General features: G+C 38.2%; 1 protein-coding gene across 4 annotated transcripts in view; it reads right to left on the bottom strand.

Moving 5' to 3' along the window:
• Positions 1 to 26119, bottom strand: part of LAMA2 (laminin subunit alpha 2) — a 599838-nt gene that overhangs the window by 43138 nt on the left and 530581 nt on the right. For 2 of the 4 annotated variants that reach the window (XM_087865477.1, XM_045805578.2), the window contains 9 exons: positions 23608 to 23751; positions 22501 to 22634; positions 20486 to 20645; positions 17231 to 17355; positions 12074 to 12236; positions 11242 to 11386; positions 5553 to 5691; positions 3468 to 3479; positions 573 to 693 (listed from right to left, as the gene is read on the bottom strand). In XM_087865477.1, the coding sequence (XP_087721603.1) occupies positions 573 to 693; positions 3468 to 3479; positions 5553 to 5691; positions 11242 to 11386; positions 12074 to 12236; positions 17231 to 17355; positions 20486 to 20645; positions 22501 to 22634; positions 23608 to 23751 (1143 nt within the window). The remainder of the gene's footprint in view (positions 1 to 572; positions 694 to 3467; positions 3480 to 5552; positions 5692 to 11241; positions 11387 to 12073; positions 12237 to 17230; positions 17356 to 20485; positions 20646 to 22500; positions 22635 to 23607; positions 23752 to 26119) is intronic. The other 2 variants (XM_087865478.1, XM_087865479.1) reach the window with 1 other exon arrangement.

Raw genomic sequence — 26119 nt, 5'->3', positions numbered from 1 at the left:
ATAGCAGGGGACTTCGCGGTCCTGTCAGAGATGGTCTTCGTAAACGGTTCCTAATCTGTGCCATTTTCAAAGAAAAGGAGGTTTGACTTCCAAACTATAGATAAGATGCTGTGCACTAATGTTTACGGTGTAAACGGTTACTTGTTACTTGTGTAAATTCCTAGCACCTTCTGGAAAAAAATTTAAGGTTGCTAACAAAGCTATATGTAAGACACAAAGATAAAACAAATCAAAAATAGATGACAAAAACGAGGAAAAGGGAAAAGTAGTATTGGAAATGAAGGGAGAACCAGAGAAGAGATTAATATTAAAAATACATGTTAAGAAGAATTACACATGTGCGAAATTGCTTCATAATTTTGGGTCTTCATCATACCATTGCCCTCATTTATGTGATTATGGTAATTTATAGAAGAGCTTCAATCTTGGTTTGTTATTTAAGCATAGCTAAGACTAGGGTCAGTAGGAATTTAAAATATATTAACAAGGGACTGCTCCCTGTTGGAACACCCAAACCCAGTAAATGAAATCAGAGACGAAAGTATTTAGGAAGCCGTTAAAAACGAACTAACCTCTAGTGAACATCCTTTGGTAACACCAACATAATCAGGACTACTGAGTATGTTATATGGGGTTCTTGAAATTTCAATATCCTTGAGGCAGCCAGAATATTTCTTCAAATTTACTTCTGGCCTGTTGAAAAGTGACATGGAAAACAAAAGCAACAGCATGAGGGAAATGGCAGTACAGTGTTTGTGCCTACGGGACACAAGCCATATGAAGCAAACGGACACGCCGGCAGGCACATGTTTCTCAAACCGTGCACACGCACACACACGGACCCAGCAAACTGTGTTTCCGTGATCTACTCGTTGGATTAAGCGGATATTCTCCCGATCCTGCAGAATTTATGTAGTTCTTCTTGCTCTCTTTTAAAATCATCTAACCACAGAATTTAAATTCAAGGTACAGAAATTAACGGATTTCTGAAGTGCTTCATACGCATAATGAATTTTTTTTTTTTTGGACCAGAGCATAGACAATTGTGTAGAGATCATAATAAAACTACATACCAAAAAAGTTAAGAAAAAAAACTTGCTCAAAATTTAGGGGAAAAAAATGTCTGGACTCATTTATTTTGAGAAGAAAACATTTTTGTCATTGACATTTTTGGGAGGAACATCGGGCAACTGAAGATTAAGCTTTAAAGCTTTTAACTAAAACAAAGCCTAAGAAACATTCTTTTGGATGACATAGTCTAAAAAAATACTTAAACACTGGATTTATAGATTGACCCCAAAGTCCTTATTTTATATTGGAGAAGTAACAAAATAAAGCAACCAAAGGCATAAAACATACATTTTTTCCAATAAGGTTGAAAATGGCTTCTATACCCAAATGACATTCGAGTGTTTACTTTTTATTAATTACTTCTTAAAAAAAGACAAACATGCTAGCACATAGCAAGTGCTCAATAAACAGAAGCTCATATAATGTCGGTGATGATATTTATTTAGTCAAGAGAAGCACTGTCCAATAAAACTTTCTGTGGCGATGGAAATATTCTGTTCTGTATTGTCCAAATTGGTAGTTACTAGTCACATGTGGCCATCGGTCCTTGAAATAAAGCTTACGCCAATGAGAAACTGAACACTGTTGTTTAATTTTTATTTAGTTGAAAGTGAAGTCGTCACTGTGGCTTATGGCTACCATATTGAACAATGCAGGTCTATTGGGTTAAAAAACAAGACTTTTTTTTTTTTGGTGTTAATAAGCATCTGTAAAACCTGTCCAACTAACACCAAAATATTATTAGGATAATGATTAATTCTCTCCTCATGGTCCCATGGTACCAGGATTCCCTTTTTCGCCTCAATATAAAACACACGGCATGAGGAAAAACAGGTGGGAAAGGAACTCAGACCCTGGCGTGTGTAGCAGGTGATTTATGTCATGCCAGGTATCTGTTCTATTTCTTTTTTTCACTCTCTCCTGGAACCGCTTCATTTTCTTTGATCATTTCCCTTTATCCCCAAGGTCCTCTCCTTCTGTTTAGTCAGTTGGTTATTATGAAGAACATACCCGACTGGAGGCTGAGGACCTTGCTTATAGCCTTATTTATAAAGTGAAAGGAATGGGTGAATGTCATTCCAAGTGTTCATTTTCCTTTAGAGGATGAGTGATTTATCACCATTTTTTCAGAGGTCTTATCAATAAAGTAAATCAGTCCTAGAAGTTATATACTTCACCGCTTCATGGACATACAACGAACTATTTCAAAACATGATGATTTAGCAGGCTTGATGCTAAGAAAAACACGGGGGATAAGCAATCACATATGGTGATCAGACTTTTAATGGTGACCACAGGCCTCTGTTTCCTCTGCTTGCCTCAAAGGCAGCATTACAAAGCTACACAGTGTCACTCCAGAGCTTTGTATATTTCCACTGAAAGCCAGCCTTTGCCTTTGAGCCATCTCAGCAAACAGCATGACTGAGCTCATCGCTATATTGTGTTAAAACATCCTGGGTTATTTTTTTGTATATACTTTCATTTCTGTATATTCTACTTTCTGGTATTAGAAGGCTGGCCTTTGCTTTAAAAATTTCTTGGGTAAGTTCAGCCGTATTATCTCCTTTCCAGAAAGATGGCATGTTAGGCTCTGAAATACCAAAGCATCAGGCTCTAGCCAGAGTGTGTCAGCCCTGCACATCTCTGGGGTTTGCTCAGCCACTTACAGAGTCCTGCCGCTCATAGCTTTCATGCTAATGCCTTTCCCCCAAACAGGAATTAAAATGCTCCTGGGAAGCTAGGGGAGCTGTCCACAAACTTCTTCACCATTAAGGCACACACTTGTTTTAAGTAAAGTTACTTACTGAGGTTCTTTTTATCTGGCTTCATAACTAATTTTAAATAAACACAACGATAATAAGCAGCTTTGCAAAGAGGTGCAAGGGCCCTGTAAACGTTTGCATATTGCAGGCTTGCAAAAAGCAGCAAGGCAGCAGTGCGCATTTGGGAGCACAGGCTGGTTGTTCAGCAGACAGCATGGTGCTACAGAGATGCGGGTCCAAGGTTTAACCCATCAGCCCGCTTTGCTCTGTTCAGCGGAACTACGCTGTGCCCTTAAACCTGACCAGCTGCCCTTTGCATGTGTGCTGCTGCGTATGTACGCCAGGGGGCGCTGTGCGCGGGCAGTTGAGAAAAGCGAGCAAATCCGTCCTCGTGGCTTTGGCTGTGGCTGGTGAAACAAGGGAAATTGCAGCCCAGTTCATGGTGGGTGACCAGCAGCACCTTTGTAAGTAAAGGACAGCATGGAAACTCTCAGAATGCATTGCTTGCTCATGAAATGTGCTAGGAATAAAGCTGCATAGGTGTTGCTTTTCTTCGTCTCCACTGCTTTATCTAAGAAGCCACATTTACCCAACCCATGCACTTGAAGAAGGCATGCATAATTTAAATTTTACCTTGCTTTCATACTAGGTCAAAGGGAAGAGAAAAAAACAAATAAACACAATTTACTCATAATTGCATTTTCATTTAGTAAAACAAAAAACTTTACTCGTAAGTCTTTTTAAAAAATATCTCACAAGGATCTTAAAAGGAAGGGAATATAACAAAACCAACAGAGTAGAAAACAGACATATGCCCTTGACCCACAGTGAAATGAGAATCCAAAGATGACCATTTTCCACACTATTCTCTTGAGAAATTTTTTATTTTGAAGTAGAAATTTAAAATACTAATTTTAATCTATTTTATGAATGGGAAAATGCACAAATGTTGCTATGCTATAGTATTCACGAGTAGTTGATAAATATTGCCTACTCAAGGAGCTTGAACTTAATATATGTAAAAATAATTTCTGTTTACCTCATCTTTTGAACTTTATCATATTAAGATCCTGTGTGTTTGGGACAAAATAACAGCAAACTATGAATGCATAGCTCCTTGCTCAGTCACAGATGTGTCTAAAGATTGTATTGGAATAATGTGCCATGCCACAGAAATGTTATAAAGTGCTGTACTGTGCAAGTAAAAACATCTTGGTGATACAGACTCATTAGATACGTAGTCAGAAAACTAATACATAAACCCATCTCAGCGTAGTCAACATATACACCTTTGTAGATAATTCCTAAAAATCACTTTATGGCAATTAAAACCAAGTCATCACTAGAATATATACAGCAATGCCTCAATAGCCTTATTTTGGTGATAATTAATTTGCTTATAGGGAATTTACTTAATAAACCTGTAAAATAAATCTTAGACGTTAGCAACTGTTGGATCCCTAGTATTTCTATGGTGTGTGACACAAGAGTAGATGCTCAACAAACACTTGTTGACTGAATAAATAGATTTTTGAGTAATCGCTACATCATTATTCAAATGCACTTGATCTGCAATGATTTTTCTGAATAGACACTTTAAGTCTACATTCCTAACACAAGTACGGTATAGTGTGGATGAATGCAGAACCAGTTTATCTGCCCCATGAAGCTTATTAATGTAAACCCTTGAAAGACTGGTAATTAGTTGCCTGGTCTATGAGTTTAGGTACAAGAGTAAAATTCAGTCTGTATGCTGGCTATCATAAAATGAGGTTGAAATTCCTCTGCTCATTTGGAAAAGATGAGAACTGACTACCATACTTTTCAATTTTTCTGAGATTCCCTCCAATCATGGTGTGTCTTTTTAGAGTAGAAACACCGAGATAGGACTTTTATAACCACTAAAAACCAACTAACTAAACAAAACAAAAATTTAAAACATGGTAGTCTGTATTGGCAGCAAACTCTTATGGTTTAACCAAATCAGTTCATTCCGTTCTAATTAAATTCAATTCACATTTATTGAGCATCAAGTGCTTTATAACTTTTATTTCTTATGAGATGTTTTACAACAAGCAGTAAATTAATTAAATACCATATGAAATATTTCCTGAGATTTTTTAGTTACTTGCATTTATTTTTTGAACTAAACTATGAGTTAATTATATCTCCCCATTCTGCTATCTATAAAACATATGTGAAATTAAGAAAAAAATGTTGGCATGGGAGCGAGAATACCTAATATAGCTTTAGCATTAGGCATATGGGAAAGCTCCAACATACCATTAGCATGCTAATGCTTAGCAATAAAATAGGTTATCCTCGCAGCATCCTGGAACACTGACTGATTTTTAGAACACTAAGCAGTGTCATTGTGCCATTATCCCCAGCGACTGTGCAAGGAGGACGGCAATTACAAGACGCACATTCAACTCTAGTTTCCACCTTTAATTACTTTTATAATTCTTTTCATCAGGTGAATATGAGGGAAATAGCGATTTCCATCCATCTCTTCAACAAAGAGATCCAATTAATCCTTGGGTTTCTAAATCCTGGTGTTGTTCTAACATGTAACATGATTTTTTTTTTTTAAATTAAGCCTTTCTGCAACCAAAGGTTATGTGACATTCCTGTTGTAATTAAACTTCAGAACTCTAGTGAGCAGAGTGGCCATTTAATTAAAACTTAATCCTTAGCTCTAAATATACACTAAATTACCTCAAGTTTCTCAGTGTTGGCAGACCACCAAAATATATTTTGTCATCTGCTTTCAAGTCAAGACCGAAGTTGTTTCCAGAAGATGAAGTTGCTATGCTCTCCTCCTGGTTAGTATCTATATCTACAATTGATATGTTGGCTGTAAAGGAAAGGAAAGGCTTACGTGAGCAAGACCAACCACATCTGTATGATCACTGTTACTTCAAGACAAATTTACTTTCATTCTCAAATTAACATTGACGTTCGCAAGCATCTGTACTACATACATCTATTTAATAACTGCAGAAACAATGACACTGATAAAATAAATTATTAAACTTTCCACAGAAAGGGCATGAAAATAACAGCCAGACAAAGGAAAGGAGAGGCATTTTGCCATTTAAACTGTTTTGTTCAGAAAGCAGAAGGGAACCCCTTATCTCACTGATCTTCTCCCCTTCATTTTTAAGTCAGGCTAGGCTCTTTCTGAATTATGTGCTTTCTCACCATAATATTTGTTGAGGCCCAGACTTTAACTGCTTTATATATTTTGGACCCTTGATGCATACTGAGGCATCAATTCATTAGCATGACAGATTCGGCCTCTAAATCTTTGCCTGATACTAGATCTGAATTAGCAAGGGTCTGAAAATGGCTATTTGAACCAGTGGATTATAAGGGTATTTCTAAATGTTTATTCTTTGGAACACTAGTTTCCTGGGCGTTCCTGGTTCAAATAAATATGACAAACATTGGGTTAAGCAAAATTAAATGTATATTTTAATTTTATGACTGCCCAGATCTTTCGACATACCAACATTCAATGTAATGCTCCAACGGGGGGATATAGAGCAAGAAGTATTTCCCAAATTTATTTGACCATGGAGCATTATTATTTTCCCTTAATGCATCATCTTTTAGAATAGTGTTCTTTGAAAAGCAAAGAAAAATATCAAAACTCTCAAATTCCACCGTAATCTGTAGAAAGTACCTTCAGTAAAACCAAACATAATTATCTTATTAATTAATGACCAAAATAAAATACCAAACCAATGAATATCTCAAATCCTCAAAGTAGAACTTTGTAAAAACAAGCCACAAAAAACACCTGTTAAATAATTGTCCTATTAAAAAATACTTAGCAAGTCAAGATTTAAAAATTTGGTTACTTTCATACATATATTATTGTTATATGCACATATCTTTTTGACCGGACTGGTAGCTAAAATTAAAAAAAAATTATAAAACCGTTTTCAAGAATTTTTCATACACATTCTTTTTTATCCAGATCAGCAAAGAAGTTTTCATATGGAGCTGTTGACTGGAACATGAAAATAGCCTCTTCCTACAGATTTGGTGCATATTTTAATGGTGTCTGTGAAAATAAGATTCTGCGTCTCTTATCACAGGCAAGCCAGTGACTGGAGGTAGTTTTCCCCCTTATCCCTCAGTGAATATCTGCATTTTTAGAAACCATTCTAAGAAAAACTGATTAAAGAGCAGAAATACATTGAATTGAAACTCACTGGCCCACGCGTTAACTCCAACAGAGAGACACAGGATGGCATATTTTTACTGAGTTAAAGGAAGGACTTTACTCATGGAGTGATAGCAATTGTTTATTTTATTTTATATATATAATATATATATTTTATATTTTATATTTTATTTTTATATTTTTTATTATAAATATATTTATATATATTTATATATAAATATTTATTTATATGTTATATAATATTTATATTATATTTATATTTTATATATATTTATAATTTATATATATAATATTTATATTATATTATAATAAAAGCAAATTGCTTTTATTTCCTGCCCTATTTCTTTCCCTTACAGAATAGCTATTCACATAAAATTTCAGAGTTGATGAGTTCAGACATCATTTATGGGTAGGCAGGGAAATAAGGGTTTTATTAAATATTAGACAAAGAGTAGGGGCTTAGCAAGTATTTTATAATCAATGCTGAGTTGTTGTCAATGAATTGTTACTTTGGTAATTCCTTTCTTCTCTCTCCCAGCTCAATGAAAATCTGATGATCGTCCTTCATCTTGTGCCCATTTGAGGGATATGGTGCAGTCCTAGTGGTGGTCATGGTTCTACTAAGGGACCCTCAGGGAAGGTGCTGAATGCCACCTGATGGAGTGTATCTGAATTTCAAGGGACAGTGCTTCTATAAACTGGCTGATAACAATTCACATAAAACAACTTATCTGGTCACTAAGAAGGAGGAACGGTCACATGGCTGGAGGTTTATCTGAATTCCTATCCCACTGCTCTGTGGAATCTAATATCGCTCAAATCTGCAGAGACCCCCCCACATCCAAACCCAGTGGGGTCTTTGGGTCCTTATCTCCATCCCCGTCTTTGCAGTATTTGATATTGTTCACATTTCCTCCCTTCTAGGAAATTTCTTCTTTGGGCTTCCATAATGCCAGCCTCTTCAGCTTCTTGCACCTTTCTGATCTCATTCTCAATTACCTTCTCTGTGACTTGTTTCTTTGAATACTTCTGAAGTGTTATGTTCCCTAATGTGTCTTCATTTGGCCACTTCTTGGGTTTTAGCTATCTAGGTAACCTCTGGTTTGTATCTACTTACTATATGTTGACAATTCGGAAATATATACGTCTGGATCTGACTTTTGTCTAGAAATCCACATTGAACAGGATAGACAGCATCATCTGTATATCTTCTCAGTACTTCAAACTAAACATAGTCCAAATCAAAATGAGTTCTACTCCTGAATCCATATTATTTATTTGGTGGCACTGTGACTCCCACCCAGACTTCTACATTGGAGACTCATCCTGACTGTCCCCCACCATTTCCCATCTAATCAGGCAACAGCCCTACTAATTTTATCTCCTAAATAACGCTGATATCTGCCCTGTTTTTTAAGTTTTACCAAACTCTAACTGACACAGTATAAGTTGCCTATGTTTAAAGTATACAATTTAACAAGTTTTTAGGTATATTATTCATCCATGAAACCATAACCACAGTCAAAAACCTAAACATATCCATGACCCCAAAAGTCTCCTTATACCTCTCTGTCATCCTTCCTTCCTGTACCTTCCCACATAACCTCATTCTCCATAGCCTCTATCTGCTTTCTGTGACTATCAGTTCATTTGCATTTTCTTTATACTTGACATAATATATTCTTTTATGTCTGCGCTCTTCGGCTAAGAATATTTATTTTGCTATTCATTCATTTTGTGTGCATACTAATAGCTCATTTTTATTGCTAAGTAGTATTCCATTCTGAGGATATACAACACTCTGTGTATCTATTGACCTGTTAATTGATGCTTTAGCTATTTTTTTTGTGTGTTCTGAGTGTCACCGGTAAAGGTGCTGTGGACATTCTGGTACAAGTCTTTGTATGGACATATGCTTCATGTGTCTTGGGTGAATGCTTAGGAGTGGAATGGCTGGATCATGCAGTAGGTATATATTTAACCTATTAAGAAACTGCTAACCTATTTTCCAATGTGGCTGTACATTTTCCATCCTCATCGGCAGTGTACAAGAACTCCAGTTGCTCTACATCCTTGCCAGCCCTGGGTATGTGCAGTCTTTTTAACTACTGGCATTCTAATAACTGTATGGTGGTATCACATTGTGGATTTATCTTTTACTTCCCTAGTGTCAAAACCCACTGTAACTCTTATTTCAAGCCATCATTCATCTCCTGCCTGGATTATCCTTGAACCTAACTGGTCACTCTGCCTTTGGTTTGATCTTCTGAAAACTTATTTTCCTCATTTCTCCTTTTTCTGACTATTTCTTTACAGCCTCATTTGTGGGGTCTACCTTTCCCATACCCCTTCAACACTGCTGTTTGCTGCAGGGCTTTGGATCATCTCACTCTAGAAATGGCTGCTTGGTTATTCTCATCCCTATTCAGCTACAATTATTAATGGCATGATAATGATTCTAAGCAGTCCATCTCTCCTACAGCTCTGCTAAACCTCAGGTACACACAACTGACTGCCTGCCAATTACACAGCTTCCCGAGGCTGCTCAAGATATTAAGAGTGCCTTTAATAAAATAACGTCCAAAATAGAACGCAGCCTCTTTCCTAGAAAACCTATTCTTTTTTAATATTCAATACCACAGGATTTCACTAAAATATTTTTGTTATTTAAGGGGGAAAAAAGGAATTATTCTTGACATCCCTTTTTAAAACACTTATCCTCCACATTGAATATATCACAAAGCTTCTTGATTGTAAAATGCTTAATATCTTTCAATTCTACTCTTTCCTCTCCATTCTCATGGCTTCCCTCTCCTCACTCTTCATTTGGTTTACTGTAGACTGCAGTAGCCCCTGAAATTGTCATAAATCTACCCTCCAAAGTTTTAACTACTCTGCTGAGTCTTTCCCATGAAATGCACCTGTGTCTTCCTTCCACGGGAACAATGTAGAAGGCAGTACTCCAACTTATATAAGTGCTAACCAGTTTTTGTTCAAATGGAAGAGTTTCTGCAGGCCGCCATGTTCCAAGGAAGAGCAATTGGAAAATGATGGACAATGATGGATGTGCTCTCTGAGGCCTCCCAGCTTTCACACAACTCTCATCTCTCTGAAATGTTCAAAGGTGCTGTCCATCCAGTGAAGTCCTCAACTCCTGCTTGTGCCTCAGGGTTCTTCCTCAGGGAGCTGACCTCTCTGTGCGACTTCGACATCTCTCTCCTGAGATTCCTAGCCTACTGTACCTATCTTGATGCAGCCATTCGCTTTCTATTATCTCACCGTTGATTTATTTACTTGCCTATCTCCCCCAGTAGACTGCACATTTCTTGAAGGCAAGGACTTGTCACAGACCTCACTCAGGTCTGGTGTAGTACCTCGTGGGTGCTTGCCGGGTATTTGTTTACATGCAGGAAGTGAAGGACGGTGCAAAGTTAAACTGAAATTCTCAAGAGATATCACACTGGCATGGTCAAAACTAATAGGTTAAATTTTATAAACAGAAGTATCAAATTTCATTTGCAGATATTGGTAATGTTATATACAGAATTAGGGGGATTATACTGAAATAACAGTAGCAGCACCCTAAGACCTAAGATTTGGATTTCTGCCTTGGTTGTGAGAGCTTACATATAGCTGTCTTTGACCACATGTAAGTTCGAGCTTACGTGTCCCTTCCCTGACACCAGAACAAAATACCTGCTTATATCAGCAAATGAAATAATGTTTGTGAGCATATTTTTAAAGAGTCAAAAAAAACTTACATTTTATTATTATTAAATTCCTTACTTGCACACATACAAATGTTTGGCATTTTTGAACAGCAAAGACCTGGTCACTGTGTTCTATCACCCCTACAAATTCCACGAGTGGGCCACTCTAAAGACAACATCTTGGTAAAACAAGATGGAAAGAAAAGCACACAACCTTTTCAAACCTAGTACAGGATATAATTTTACAAGTTGTAAGACAGCTTTTGCTTCCAAATTAAGCTCTCAGTTTCCAAAGAAAATGACAGAGAACCATTTGGCTCTTCAGTCAGTCATGTGTAACCCAAGCCACCTATAATCTAAGCCAAAGAAATGACTGTATCCATTTTTCACAGAATTTGTGAGTACCTGAAATTACAGACAGGGTCCTCCTCGTGATTAGGTACACGGGAGTGCTGGATAGCATGATTAAGGCTCACAGAGCACTATTACTACAGAAACTCACCTTGTTTCTGAATTCTTGACAGGGTGAAGGATTTCCATTTCCCATCATTATGGTTTTGATTGCTGACAACGGAAGCCATTCCTGAACCCAGATCATAGCTGACTTTTACATGCCCATCAGTGAGCTCTACACTCATGAAATCTTTCTATTAAATAGAGTAAAAAAAAAATCAGTGATTTGATACACAGAGAAATACAAGTATTTACTTTTTTTGGGCGGGGTTTATAATAGGGCCTTAGGGCTAAGTTACTGAATGTGCTGATCCGTAAGTGACATCCATTTTTGAAACGGAATTGGTGTTACTACCTTGTGAATGTTTGTGGGTGTGACATTATGGCGCAAATGGTAACAACCAAATTACTAGGCCATATCCTTTAATGACAGGAGTACAAAGGAAGCTCCTTTGAAAACATATTAAGCCAACTAAAAGGTATGTTCCCTGGAAGAATTTACTAAGAAATATTAACCTGGAAAAAACAATAAGGACATTCAGAACTACCTTTCAACTTAGGTCTTTAGAAGAAGACTAAGGGAGTAGTTTTGCTGCTGCCTGATTCCATACTGGAGGAATCTTTACTGGGTGCTTCTCTTAAAGGATTATATGGGGAGCTCTATAAAATAAGTAATAATTAAATTGTATCTGTAATTGAATTTATCAATGAAAATATATAAGTACTATCTGCATCACCTACTCCTGGCTATCACACAGCCATCCTGGAATCCTTTAAATAATAATTGATAATTTAACAATAACTGATAAGTGTACTAGAATCCTACAGAAAAGAGGCGAACAAAATTTTAATCATGGAAGATCAGCTATGCACATCTTTACCAGGTCTCGTGTGGCAAGGTACATCAGGAGAGCACTTGAAGAAAATGTCCTGAACTTGAACATGACAGTTGAGATGTTGGGGTACCAGCGAATGGGGCGGCTGACCAATGCATACCCTTCTCCATCAAACTGAATAGTTCCTTCACTATCTTCTACCTGAGGACTGAAGAGAGACATTTCACATGAATCAATGTCTGCTTTGTCCATCAGTATTCAATATATCAAACTGTCTTCTGAGATTAGAGTGTGAGCTGTTACAGGACAGGAACCATCCCGAATAGATCTTCTATTCTTCCATCTCTCTCCATTTCCACTGCCACATTCTAGACCAAGTAGCAATCACCTCTTACCTGGACTTTTTGGTGTTCAATAACTAAGTCATTGATGTTTTAAATGCTTTATGTTCTACTGAAATACTTTGTGGATAGTTACATTGATATTTAAGTGTGTCTTAGTGGTATGAACAGGTGGGGTTTTAGGTGAACTGAGAATGTGTTATTACATTTCTCATATACATAACATAATGAGAGGGGACTGGGTACAACGAGTGAAGGTGGTCAAAAGATACAAACTTAGAGTTATAAGAAAAAAAAACATAATGGAATAAAAGTCCCTACTCTCTGAATACTTTCTGTCCAATAGATTTTTCTCGGTCAAATTAGATTAAGAAAATAAAGGATGCCTCTATCTATTTCAAGGGCTATCTGTGTTCTTCAATAGATTACAAGCTCTATGAGTCCAACTAGAGATTATGGGCCAGGCTCTATGTCAGGTACAAACTGAGCACCTAGCATGGCACATGGCTCATAGTAGACTATGATATATGTAGAATGAAGGAGATTTTAGTATAACAGATTCCCCACGGAGACTATATGTTCAATCAATGTTGGTTGAATAATTAAGAAATACCTAAGATAAATCTTGTAAATATAACATTTAAGAACATTTCTTCTTCAAATGCAGTTATCTATTATCTATCAATCTACCTAATGATATTGTTACAGAGTAGGTCTCAAATTGTGGAGACTTTTTAAAATTTTAAATATCTGCATGTTAGCATATATTTGAATCTCTGAAATTGGAGTGTTGTATTAACTTGAGGGTAGAGCGGAGATATGGAGAAATATTATAGTAATGTCACTGTAAAATAACAAGAACCTAGAATATTATTTGCATGAAATCTTGACTAAATGAGAAAAATGACAGTGTACAAACATTAACAGGCTCATGAAGGAAAAACTGTTCCACATTTTAGGCAGGTGGCTTTCTCTCTGTTCCTGGATCAGAGAGAAATAAAACTGAAGACAAAAAGAAGGGAAGAGTCTTATTCTGTGTCCTTCATGGTCAGATCTTTGTAATTTTAAGTTATATCTAATTTGGAAAAAGATCAGATGATGTCAATTTTTTTTCCTAATGTAAACTTAAAAGATGCTTTTCAATATTCCTGCAAAATTCTAATGGAAAGTTTGAGAAACTAAATCAGACTATTAACTGTATAATTGATAGTGAATAAATTGGCTATGATTTGGCCTTTCTTCATCATTACAACAAATCCATTAGTTTCTGGATCACTGCATTAGAGAGAAGAGAATGTGTAAAGTCTACTAAGGAGAAGTCCCTGGAAGTTCTCAAATACTAGAGTTTGCATTATATGCTGTCACGCCATCACTGACAACCCTGGAAAGGGTTTTGGGAGGCACTGTTGACAGTTTTCTGGATGCTTTGACCCAATGCACTGTTACTTATAACTTAAACAAACACACACAAAATCTCACTACACAGAGTAAATATTAGAATAAAAAAATAACTTTTGTGTGTGTGTGTGTAAGAACTCTGGGATATTTATAACCTGATGTCTTTATGTCCTTAATCTATTCATTCCTTCAACATGAATGAGAGAAATGGCCGAGTAGATGGCAAGGACCCTGGAGTCCGATGTGGGCAATCTCACTGAGGCCCTGCTGCAAGTCGCGTAACCCTTCGGGTGGCACCTTGAGATAAAAGGGTTAGATCAGTGAATGATTTCTATGGCCTATTCCTACTCCAGCCCTTTAGAAGATTCTCCTATTCAAGCAAAAGGCAAATCTGTAGGGAAGGGTCTTGTGCTGAGAACAGCTAAACACACAGACGTAGATCAGCCTACAAACCCAGGTAAGTCTGATTTTAAACTGGTGTCTTTGAGCTAGGGGGAAAAATGAATCGTTCCAGGTATAGTCTATAATATTTTAATATCTAACATTCTACTACAGTGTTCTTGTGCATGTCTGAATACATTTACCAGGAAAAATATTTTTTTAATTAACATTTTCTAAGTTTCTTAGCTTGCCTTTTGTTTCTTTTTTGAACCTTGATGTCTGGTCAAGTAATTAAGGATTAATTATGTTATTTGGAACAGCCATATTCTTCCACATGTAACTTGTTAATGATAAAAGTAGACGCATATGGGGTTTGATTTAGTACATTACCTTTCATCAGTGTTTCAGTGTTGAGCTAAATACATTAAACTGGTAGGTTTTTTTTCTATTTTAATTTTAATGTGATTTTTAGAAGCTTAATAATATACACTTCTTTTCTTATAGTCTTGGCAGATAACTCTTTTTAAAGCATAACAACAATTACATCCTTTTTCCTGATTACTGAATAAACGCAAATTTCTACAATGGACACTGTAAGATCGGCAACATGTTCTCAGTCTATGTCTTATAGCCTTGTCTCTTACATCGCCCACATACAGTCATTTCTGCTCTAAAGCCGGAACAATGGGACTTTATGTTAAAAATGGAATATGTGTTCTCTTGAACACAACCTAACAAACACCAAGAGTTCTGTAAAAATTATTCCTACACATACATACCAAGGCTTATGGGAAACTAGCGTTGGTGCAGGTCACTCAAAACTTACCCAACTTTATAATCAGAGTACTCACAGAAACAATCACAATCTTGATCAAAATATTACCATAATTCAAAAAGGTATGCTATAAAATTTAGAGAATTTTTTCAGTAAATATAGAACTTTACCTTCAAAGGAATAGGTGAAGGTAACCTGATGGCAAGGAGCTTAAGGAAGGGTTGACAGCATTGAGTGACAGACGTGGTAAAAATGCACAATGATTGGGGGAGAACTAGCAATGAACTTCCAAGACAGAGTGCTGGGGCCAAACCAAGGGGGAGTTCATGAGTGAAGAGGCACGACCTGCAGGCTTGAGCTTGATACACTCCGCTATGCGGGTAGACCTCACATTCAGCTGCCTTTCCTTAGTGGTGCAGAAACTTTACGCACTGGGAAGAACTGTGTAGGAACGTACATGACTTCTGCACCTACTGACATCATTCTCCCCTTTGCCAATCCTGCCGGAGCGAATTCACGCTTGTGAAGCAGAACGGATTTTACTTGTCCCTTCCTAAAAACACTCTGGCTGTCCAGCCGTCCCACCTTTGCTCTCACTGGCCCCTGGGACTAGAATGCTCTTCACCGTCTATCTGCCAGCTCCTCCTTTGGAGTCTTACTCCATGGCAAGGCCCACCTCAAATGCCACCTCCTCCATGAAGCAAATCTAACCCTATGTGAATAATCATAGTATACTCTGAGTGTCTTTTTTAAAGGGATTTTTTATTATCCCTTGCATTTTGACTATTTTAGGGTGTGTCTTTTCTCTTCTTCCTGGAAGTTCCTTGATGGCTAGCCCTGGACTGAATTCATCTCCGTATCAGGAAGCTCTAAGTGTGAATCTCTGACACTTGAAAAACACCCTACAAATGTGTGTGTATGTGTGTGTTTGTGTGTGTGTGTGTGTATACTATTATAATCACATTAATTCATATAATACTTTAGATACTAAGGGACAAGATCTTTGCAGGATTTATAATTAGCATGTATAGTCCTAACACATTATATGCACTACTGAATGGACATTAAATCCTTTGATGTTTTGTTGATGATAGCCTTTTGAAAATCCTTTTTATAGATATACCAAAGAAATGTTCAGGGAAAAGCTGGCATTAATTTGTGAGTAGAGGAATACTCACGTGAACCTCATTGTCCTTGTTGTATTGAAAACATTTTACAGAAAACATTCCATATTAGATTTTGTGGAAGATTATTCATGAAACCACTCTAAACTATGAATGGCTTTTAAACTGTCCTCAATGCTGCATTGACAAGTCCATGATGACAGAAATAAATAAAGAGTTGGAAGTTAAACTGGAAGTAAGGTGCACTCTGCCACACTGATGGGGAATTTGGAGCCCTGGCAACGTCCATGGGCTCTTTAAATTGGAAATAAAAAATATGACCCACATAGCACCTAATGATTTGGAGTTAAACTATGTGTGTATATTAAGCTTCCAAGTTTTTAATTTAAATTTTATAGTTTTAATAGGCTCCGTTGATTAGTCGGGCTCAAGTTTCTTATGCTGAGAAATCCTGCCCTTCTAGCTAATTGTTTTATAGCCTCTCTTCAGATTTATATGAGAATATTTATTCTCTATGCCTTGTCTTCTTGTTAAATATTTTCAGATTCCTACACTCTAACCTCTATGTAGTAATTGATGATGCGTGTTATGGCACTTTCTCCCGGCCTATCTTGGCCCCTTCTTAGCCATCTCCACTAAAGCAGAATCTTCAAGCCCAGTGGGTTTCCACTTGAAACACTTCCAGGACCCTATGTGTCATTTGGAAAATCCTGTCAGAGAGAACACTTGCACTAGGCTTCTGTATGTTGTTACCAACATATGTGGAGTGAGCCCAGGCTCTGTGAAACCTGAAGCTGGTGAGGGAAAACTCTCTTTAAGAAAAAAAGAAATTATGATGACAGCAGAGCTACAGACATGAAAAACCTCCTGGTTCTGGACATGGAGGGAAGCTGGAGTGGAAAGAGATAGTGGTCTCAGCTAATTGAGGAGAAAATACCTTTCCTTGCAGATTTTACAAAAACATTTAAAGTCCTACCAGGACACTGCCCAGTGGCTTGGAAAGTACCTGTACAAACGGGTGAAAGACTGTGAGCTTTTATCAGCTTCACGGTAAATCACCCCTGGACGTAATCCCGTCCGACCTGCTCCGTGTCAACCACACGGTAATAGAATATTGCACAACAAAACTAAAGTTTTCGTGATGCACAGGCCAGACCTTAGGGGAGTCCTCCTTTCAACTCACCTGACAGTACAGCCTTTGCAGTCACCTTCTTTTTCTCGGAAATTCCATAGCCCTATAGGTTTGCTGTCAAAGTATGTTTCTCCCATACAGCCTGTGAATGTAATCACGCGTACAGCATCGGCCTTCTGCAGAGAGAAACACAGCATTTGTTAGAACTTAGAATTTCACAAGGAGTCTTAGAGTACCCACAAGAGTTATTAGCAGGGAAATCTGGAGTAGTTATTGTCCACTCTTTCTGATAGTCTTGGCTTGCCCATATTCATCTTTTAACCATATTATATCCTCACACATCCTGGTTATTTATGCTACACTAGTCTATCACCATTCGTCAATACACACTTCCTGCCTTCTGACTTGAGGTGAGCTGCTTATCCACTTTGAGATTCTACTTCCTGGTCTCTAGGTTGGGATTATTAGAATGAAACTATTCTGGTAATCTAGTTCTGGTACCGCCTTCAGTGCCTGGCACAGAAGAGGTCTCTAATTAATGTTAGTGTTTGTATACCACTGAGGAGACACCGTTCCAAAGATCTTGAGAAGGGGCACATACTGACTACACAGAGGGGAAAAAAGCTCACATACAGATTGCTTAATGATCATTCTGTCCCCAGTTTTTCATTTCCCCCTATACCCAAGCAGGTTTCCAACGCAGGAGAATGAAGGGAAGCAGTGACTATGCATGAGAAGGGACCATACTGTGGTTGTCTGCTGGTATACACAGCACAGGGCCTATTAGGGCTCAATAGATACTTGTTGAATGACAACCCTGGTGTCATTTTCACAGGGAAAGGTCTTAAGCTTGATATATAACACAATCATGAGGAGGGGAATGACCTGGTCCACTCGAGAGAAACTTGCTGTAATTTAAACACGTATTTCTTTCGGCACTGACACATTACAGATAAATTCTATATTCTGGTACCTCTACCTTTAAAAATGCTTTGCCAAAGGCTACCCCACAATTATCTGAGTAATCGAGGGTTAAGAAAAATGAATTGACTGGGGCGCCTGGGTGGCACAGCGGTTAAGCGTCTGCCTTCAGCTCAGGGCGTGATCCCGGCGTTCTGGGATCGAGCCCCACATCGGGCTCCTCCGCTGTGAGCCTGCTTCTTCCTCTCCCACTCCCCCTGCTTGTGTTCCCTCTCTCGCTGGCTGTCTCTATCTCTGTCGAATAAATAAATAAAAAATCTTAAAAAAAAAAAAAAAAGAAAAATGAATTGACATGTTGGGTTCTAGAACAAATGTAGGAAGATGATCTCCGAATAGCTGAACGTTTGTACTTACAATTTTAGGTTAGACTTAACATGTACGTCTTTCTATCGCTGTGTTCGAGGGGTGCACTGCCATGCAGGAAGAGCGCGTGTCATAGCCGCCGACGTTTACAAGTCAGAACGGCCCTTGGAATTCTCGCTTATCAGCCGGAGTCTCTCTTAATTTTCCGGAGGTTGATTATCCTACTTGTGGATTCTACTGGCTTTTTGTTTTTCCCCCCTGCATCCTAAAAACTAGACTTGGGATATTTTCCTGCTCCTTTGAATTTTCATCAGCACGTTGATTTAGTTACTTGTTTTCAGCTTTTGGTTCATATTCTGATGTAGCAGGAGGCTTGAAACTCTGAACCAAAATGATTAAGATTTTCTGTACATTCCAGGTGTCTCTGTTCTTTTACCCTGAGAATGGCATAAGAGCGTTTTTTTATGCCTGGTGACATCTGAATAATAATTATTAAGATGTGACTTAATGTGTGACTACCCGGTCTTACGCATTTGTTGTAAATTTTATGCACATAATCTTTCACTACTCAGCGTGGCAGTGAAATGCGTTGACTCAGAGTGGAGGCTTTTGTGCTTCTTGACTTGTGTTCAAATCCCAGCTCTGCCACTAACTGCTGTGTTACCTTGGTCAAGTCATTTAACTGCTGACTCAGATTCCTTAGCTATAAAATGAGGAGGATATTATGTACTTTTTGGGGTTGTAAGCTAATTCATGTGAGTTACTTAAAATATTACTTAGCATAGCATAGGGTTATAATATGTTATAAAAGTTTATTATTGTATCCTTCACTATGCAAGCAAGGTAGATATATTTTTTTAAAGATTTTATTTATTTCTAAATAATAATTTATGACCTGAGCTGAAACCAAGAGGCAGGTGCTCCACTGAGGCACCCCAGGAACCACCAAGCAAGGTAGATATTTTATCTCCCTTTTCTCGTTGAGAAAACAGAAGCCCAAGGGGTTAAGTGACTTGCCTAAGGTCATGTTTTAGTAAGTGAGAGAACAGAGACTCCAACTTGGATTTGATTTCAAAATTCATGGTTTTTATACTACTCGGTGCTACCCCTATATTTATCTTTCCAGGGAGGAGAGAAAGTTGGCAATATGACTATATATTACTCTGTACCATGTATATTTATATGCAGTTCTAAGAAATGAGGATGGGTTTAGTGTGTAGTTGTAGAATCAATTCTAATACTTTAGAGTCCCATCTCCCACACAAAGCAAATAAAACAACCTCACTCTATATGAAGGTTGAATTCTCATAAATTTGGGGTCACCCTGGCTTTTCACATTTTCTGACTAATCTCATCCCAGGATGATTGTGACAAGCCCAGGATTATCCATCCTATTTGGTTGTGCTCTCGCATTTCACCTACAGGTCGTTTTCCAACACCTAATTTCATTTAATCAACATGAGCTTCTTTAAAATGCAGGCGCTTATTAGCAATTTGAAATGCACAAGGACCTGTCATGAAGCAATTATGAATATTAAGTGCACCGCTCTAGAAGAATGAGGAGAAGAGCAACTTGAAAACTTGAAAAATCAGACCATGATTTGAAAGCTTTTGGCTCCTGTGATATTTCCCAAGGTATTCATAAATCTTTTAATTAGATGTGAGTTAGAACTTTATCGCACTTCCTATCAATAAATCATAAACTGATTCCGAAAATGGGGTATATTTAAAAAACACTTTGCTCTTGAGGCAACTCAAACGAGACTATAAAAAAATCGGTGCCACAGGTAAGGGCAAAACAACTGTTTAAGTAAATACACACAGGCTTAAAAACATTGTGTTTCCAGATTGGATACTCAAAGAAGAAAAGAATTCTTACTCAAAAGACATGATGGTTTCATAAACAAACTAAGGAAAAAGTCGTCGAGCTTTGGCAGAGTTGTATCGTGCCTTCCCCCAGAGCAATCCTGTCAGGAGTTATAGACAGAGATGAAATAAAGAGTGTGGGGAAGAACACACTACCTTCAGTTTCCCAGTCAAGCCACCAACGAATAGCATCGCGTTAGCATCCACATCGAGGATAGTATACCCCGGGGGAGACGCCGCGTGGTAGGTACTGGGCACAATGCTGGCTTTGGGTCCATCCAGGGCTCTCACAGAAATGGTCCCATTCCTCCCAGTTCTTGACAGGTGCGTGAAGTGAAGCAGAAGAAAACGCAGAATATAAAATATGTATCACATTGACAATAACTTCAGTTTTTAAAGGTATGAAATGTAGGGATTCGTTTTGGAATATTTGAGAGATAACTGGGTGCTTGGCTTCAAACGATGCAGATTCATGAAGCTGCAAATCACGACTGAGAGTCTGATCTTTGCTGGCTGTGTACTGGCAGCTTTGGCCAGGACCGGTGAGCCACACACCCTGATTCTGCACATGAGCGTCGAGGTGACGCGACATGGCAGCCATTAGCCGAAGAAACTGCCACTGCTTAAACCGGAAGCCTTTCCCCCCACTGCCTCACAAAACAATTTACTGTTTACTGGCACATGCGATTTAAACGAGTTGATACTACTTCGGTTAGCATTTTGTCTAATTTAATTCAGCAACTGAACCCCAAATGAGCCACCCTTCTGCATTACAAGCTGCATCGTTCTCTTAAAATCCCTGGTTATATCTTGGCTCCAAACTTGCTGAAGTCGTCTTCCGGGAATTGTGCATCTTTATTGTCTGGCCTCGCATCTAATGTATACAGCATAGTATCCAGTCTTCAGAGTTGTGTATACAAAGCGTAGAGAAGAACCGCACTTTTAAATTCAATTAATAGAATTTTGGAAGCTATTATTATTTCATTTCATTTTCTTAAGTGATTGATGTCTATGAATTGTTAAATAGGAAAAACCGGTCTCTCTTCTGAGACAAGCAGTCATAACAAAACTTGAGTGTCTCTGTCTCTCCCCGCTGTCTCATTTAAGGTAATCGTTTTATCTCTGATGATGCAGTGTTAACTGAAGCACATGGAAACAACAGAATGAATTTATCCAACAAGGTTCTTCCTCATCTTACCAGAATCTATCTCTTCTGATTGAAGAGTCGACCTTTGTGAATATAAATGTTCTTACGGTCAGGAAAGTACTTAATCCCTGCCCTACTCTCAGGCACGGAAGTGTGTTGTCTGCTGCTTTCTCTCTCTCTCTCTACATACACAAAAACACACATGTTCACTCACATTCCTTTCCTGATGATCTTCAAAAGGAACTAAAAATATTGCTTCTCATTAAGTTTTAAGCCTTTATTATGAAAAAATGTAAGCGTATACAAACACAGAGTGAAAACTCTCTGTACCCATCATCTATATTCAACAACTGCTTTACCCATTTGTTGGGGTAAAGACTCAGGCCCTTAACTCTACCTCTCAACTGTTAGGTGCTTTGGGTTTCTTAGGTGTTGAGAACTAGGTAAAGAAGAGAAGGAAATGAGGGGAAAGGATTGAGGGCAGGAGTGGGTTCTCTATGTTATCTATTCACTACTAGAAGTTAATGCAATTAAGCTTCAAACAGGATGAATCGATATCCTGTTACTTACCATTTTAAGGAGCGTGGACGCGACACGATATATATTCATGCTAGCATTTGAATACTGCACCTGCCTGTAGGCAAGGTTGTGGTGTAGACCAGAAGAGGAGCTAATAAGCACCAGTAGCAGCCCTCATAATCTGGCTTATGCAGAATAAGGGCCCATCTCAGTACTCCTTCTTCGGGGGAGATAGTATGACTGAGAGTATGATAGCATGACTATGAGACAACCAGATGAATGGTCCAAAATGGATGGGTCACTCTGGTCAATACGTGGAAGGTGTGGAGGTTCCAAAGAGGTACTACAGAGACACCCGTTCACACATTTGTACATGTACATATAATACATAAAATTTGTATACATAGTTACCTCCTTGAAATGGAAAGAAGAGTTTTCTTATAAACTGGGAAGCTACTTCCAAATTCTGTCATTTAATTGTCTTAATCCTTATTGAGTTAGTTACCTTGATGCCTCAATACGGTACCAGTAAGAGTCATCAATAGTCAAATCTGGATACTCTACACGTCCAACTCCAGATCCAACATCCCAGAGGAAGCTTACTTTGCCTTTACGCATTTCTATAGCCAGAAAGTCAATCTGGTTCAGAGAAACACAAAAACAGTAGATATCAGATATCAGATACCCTGAGGAAGCCAACGGAGTTCTTTTCAACAGGTGCTATTTATAGATATGTGAAATAATTAAAAGTCTCACAATAAAAATTCCCAAATAATAACAATCTATTATTATGCATGAGTAAGTCGTATTTTATTATCTCATCTTTAGGCCAACACAAGTGTCCATACTGCTGAGGCATATGTGTTAATTTATCCAATTCTACTTTTGAAACCAAAGTCTTTTCTCCTTCTGGTTCTTGTGGAAGAGACAAAAGAGAATACATGGCTACAGAATTCATTGTTTTCACCATGGACACTGACATTTTTAAGGGTCCATCTGTGATTTTTTTTTTTTTAACCCATGGTGGCCTAAAACTTCTCACCTGAATGACAAGTTTGACTGAAGCAATGACTGACCTGTTGAAAATTTTATTCATTTTGGAAGATCCCCATGCATACAGAGTCAAATGTTCACATGAAAGGAATGAGAACTTTTGGGTCTGAGCTTTAGTACATACAACTTCTGTTTTTTTTCAGTTTGAGTCATAAATTCAACATGAGTTAAGAGAGTTTTCAATGGTAGGAAAGAAGTAGACATTTAACGTGAAAGTTCATTGTAATTTCTTAAGCGACTTTTTAAAAAAAGGTTTATTCCCCTTAGTTCTCCTTCTTAAATAGCCAGATCTGAAAACCTAATTCTAAATAAATGCTGGTCTACTCACAAATGAAAGCAGATGTGCCTAAATACTGTAAAAAGTTTTCGTTTCATTTTCTCTCTGACTTAATTTGACACTTCAGAACTTTGTAAGATTTGGAGGTTTTCAAATCTGAAAGGCTACATCACACAATTCTGGGACCATGTCATTAGATTCTCTACATTTTCCTCGCTATGAGGATTAACGTCTGTGTACTCATGTATCTAGGAGACCGAAGAAGCTGAACATCAAACTTACAAATTTGGCACTTCCAAGATAAAAAAGGAGGTTGTCAGCAACAGCTGTCTTTACGTTGACAATGATATTATTGTAGCTTCCCTTCTTGATTTCCGGCTTGTATGTTCGAATGCAGTCACCTCCGGAAGACACAGATACTTTGATCTTCAAGAAAAACAAGGTACAAAGGACCAAGACTAAATCTCTCGGAAAGTTTGAAGTACCTCCCAAACAACCACAAAACCATCATCATCTCTTCTTTGAAGCTACTTTTGATCATCAAATAGAATCATTAAATGCCCATATGCAGACACCATTATACTCATTAATGAGGGCACGGAAGAGCAGCTTCCCACCAGGATTTTGACAATGAGCTGTTCACAGCCCCGGATCTTGGTAGCACGTTACTATTTTTCGAAGCATGCAACTAACAAATTCTTACCTTCATACTTTCCTCCTTTATAAATGTGGGGATATTTTCAAAAGGTGATTTTATATGAAGCTAATGATAATGATCTTCATTAAGGCTGTTTAATGAAATTTTACGATTCAAATTTCAGTGATTTTGGTATCACTTAAAGTAGGACACATATTTTTCTTTTCCGTTTTCAAGAGGAAATTACCTACCCTCTCATGTTCTTACAGTTGGAAGAGGCCAAACAGATTTTGTTCTAGATGTTCTAACAATATGAAGAATATTAATCATGCCACTCAGGACATACATTTGAGAATAAATTATGCCTTTTTATTAAGTTGCCAGGAAATGAAATGGAAATAATTTTCAGTGGTTATCCCTACTAATGTATTTAACAGCTCCTTTTTCTTTTGACTAGTACTTTAAAAATTACTATAAATTGCTAAGAAAGGAATTCCTATGTGAATAGAACTGAAACAGTTCGTATCGATTCCTACTTACATTTAGGGAGCCTTTTTTCAACCACAAAGAACACTAGTTGATAATGTGATTTAATTTCCTTTGGTTCAGGTATACCGTCAAAGGGGCATTTTCAGGATAGCAGTGTAGTTGCTCGGACTCAGGAAGAAGCTGCTGCTTTGCTCAAAGGAGGAAGCAGAGCCAAGGAAAGAGGCAAAACTTTTCTTCGCCACTGACATCAAAGCTCAGCTTGAGGAAAACTCTTGGTTCTCACTAGCAGTGAATTTTCTAGCACTTTGTGCTGCTCAAATAGTTTTTGCACTTGGAAGAAAACCAACTAGCTTTATTGCTACCCTCCACGAAAGGGTACTGCAGACTCCAAACAAGATAACTGGTCTCCACGCAATGGTGACACTGGAAGCGTCTCCAAAAGTCTCATCAGGGAATGGGTATAGGCAGCCCCAGGACTCCTCCCCAAAGGTGGTATAGACTACAATGAAGAGGTGCTGGCTGAAAAACATTTTTTTAATCTAAAGTCAATTAATTAACATATGGCGTATTACTAGTTTCAGAGGTAGAGTTTAGTTGCTTGTAACACCCTGTGCTCATTACATCACGTGCCCTCCTTCATGCCCATCACCCAAATACCCCATCCCCCCACCCACCTCCCCTCCAGCAACCCTCAATTTGTTCCCTAGAGTTAAGAGTCTCTTATGGTTTATCTCCCTCTCTGATTTCATCTTATTTTTCCCTCCCTTCCCCTTGTTCCTCTGTGTTGAAAAACTGGTTAAGTTTTTAAAAGCAAGCTAAGGAGGGGTTTTTGGTTCTGATGAATATGTAAACTCCCATGTGTTTGAGAGCTCCTGGGGATACAGCAGATCTGTTGCCTTCCCTACAGACTCTGCAGACGTCATGTATTTGTATATTACTGTTTTGTCACCTCATCTGCTAACAGAATTGCATCTTCTGCAGAGGAAGAAACAGGGGCTCAGCCTAATGGAGCCCTAGATGGTGGCCCCAGGCCTCGAATGACCTCAAAGTCTGCTGCTTAGAGTGTTTTCCTTGTCCTTGCCTTCCTCCCAGGGTTGGGGCCCAGACTGCAAGTCTGGTACGCAGAATGTTTTCTCTGTGTTCTGGGGGAGATAGTCATCCTGGTAAGTGTGGATATTTATCAGGAAGTTAGTTCTTTGCTCCACAAATGATGGGGTTTTCCTTCTCCATAAGGTGCCAAGAGTCGGTGAATCAAAATGAGTTGTAGAGAAACAGAACCAGGAAACGTGCAGCTTGTCCTCTGGATGTTCATACTACAGAGCACACGTGCAGTGGAGGTGGCCAGAGGGTGCTACGTGGTAAAGTAGCAGCTCTGCAAAGGGTTACCCAAGGGCTTAGAGATCAAAAGTATAGAGCAAAGCAAGAGAAAGATAATACGGTGGAGGCAGGTAGGGGAAATGCAGTCTTCAGATGTTTTTAATGTTCAGGAAATGGTGTAGGATATGGTGAGTTTTTAGGACTTGGCAGCAAGTGAACTGAAGCCATCATCAGAGAAGACCTTGGCACCGAGCGAATTCAGTACCTGAGGCAGGGTATACACTCATTGACATCATAAGGCGATCAAAGAGAAGAAGTCAAGGTCTGACTGGAATTCATGAGTGCAGCTGA

This window comes from Ursus americanus, chromosome 11, assembly GCF_024610735.1.
Source record: "Ursus americanus isolate L20-20 chromosome 11, mUrsAme1.1.p, whole genome shotgun sequence".
NCBI lineage: Eukaryota > Metazoa > Chordata > Mammalia > Carnivora > Ursidae > Ursus > Ursus americanus.
Note: the sequence above shows the minus strand (reverse complement) of the source record. Positions and strands in the feature narration are given on the sequence as shown.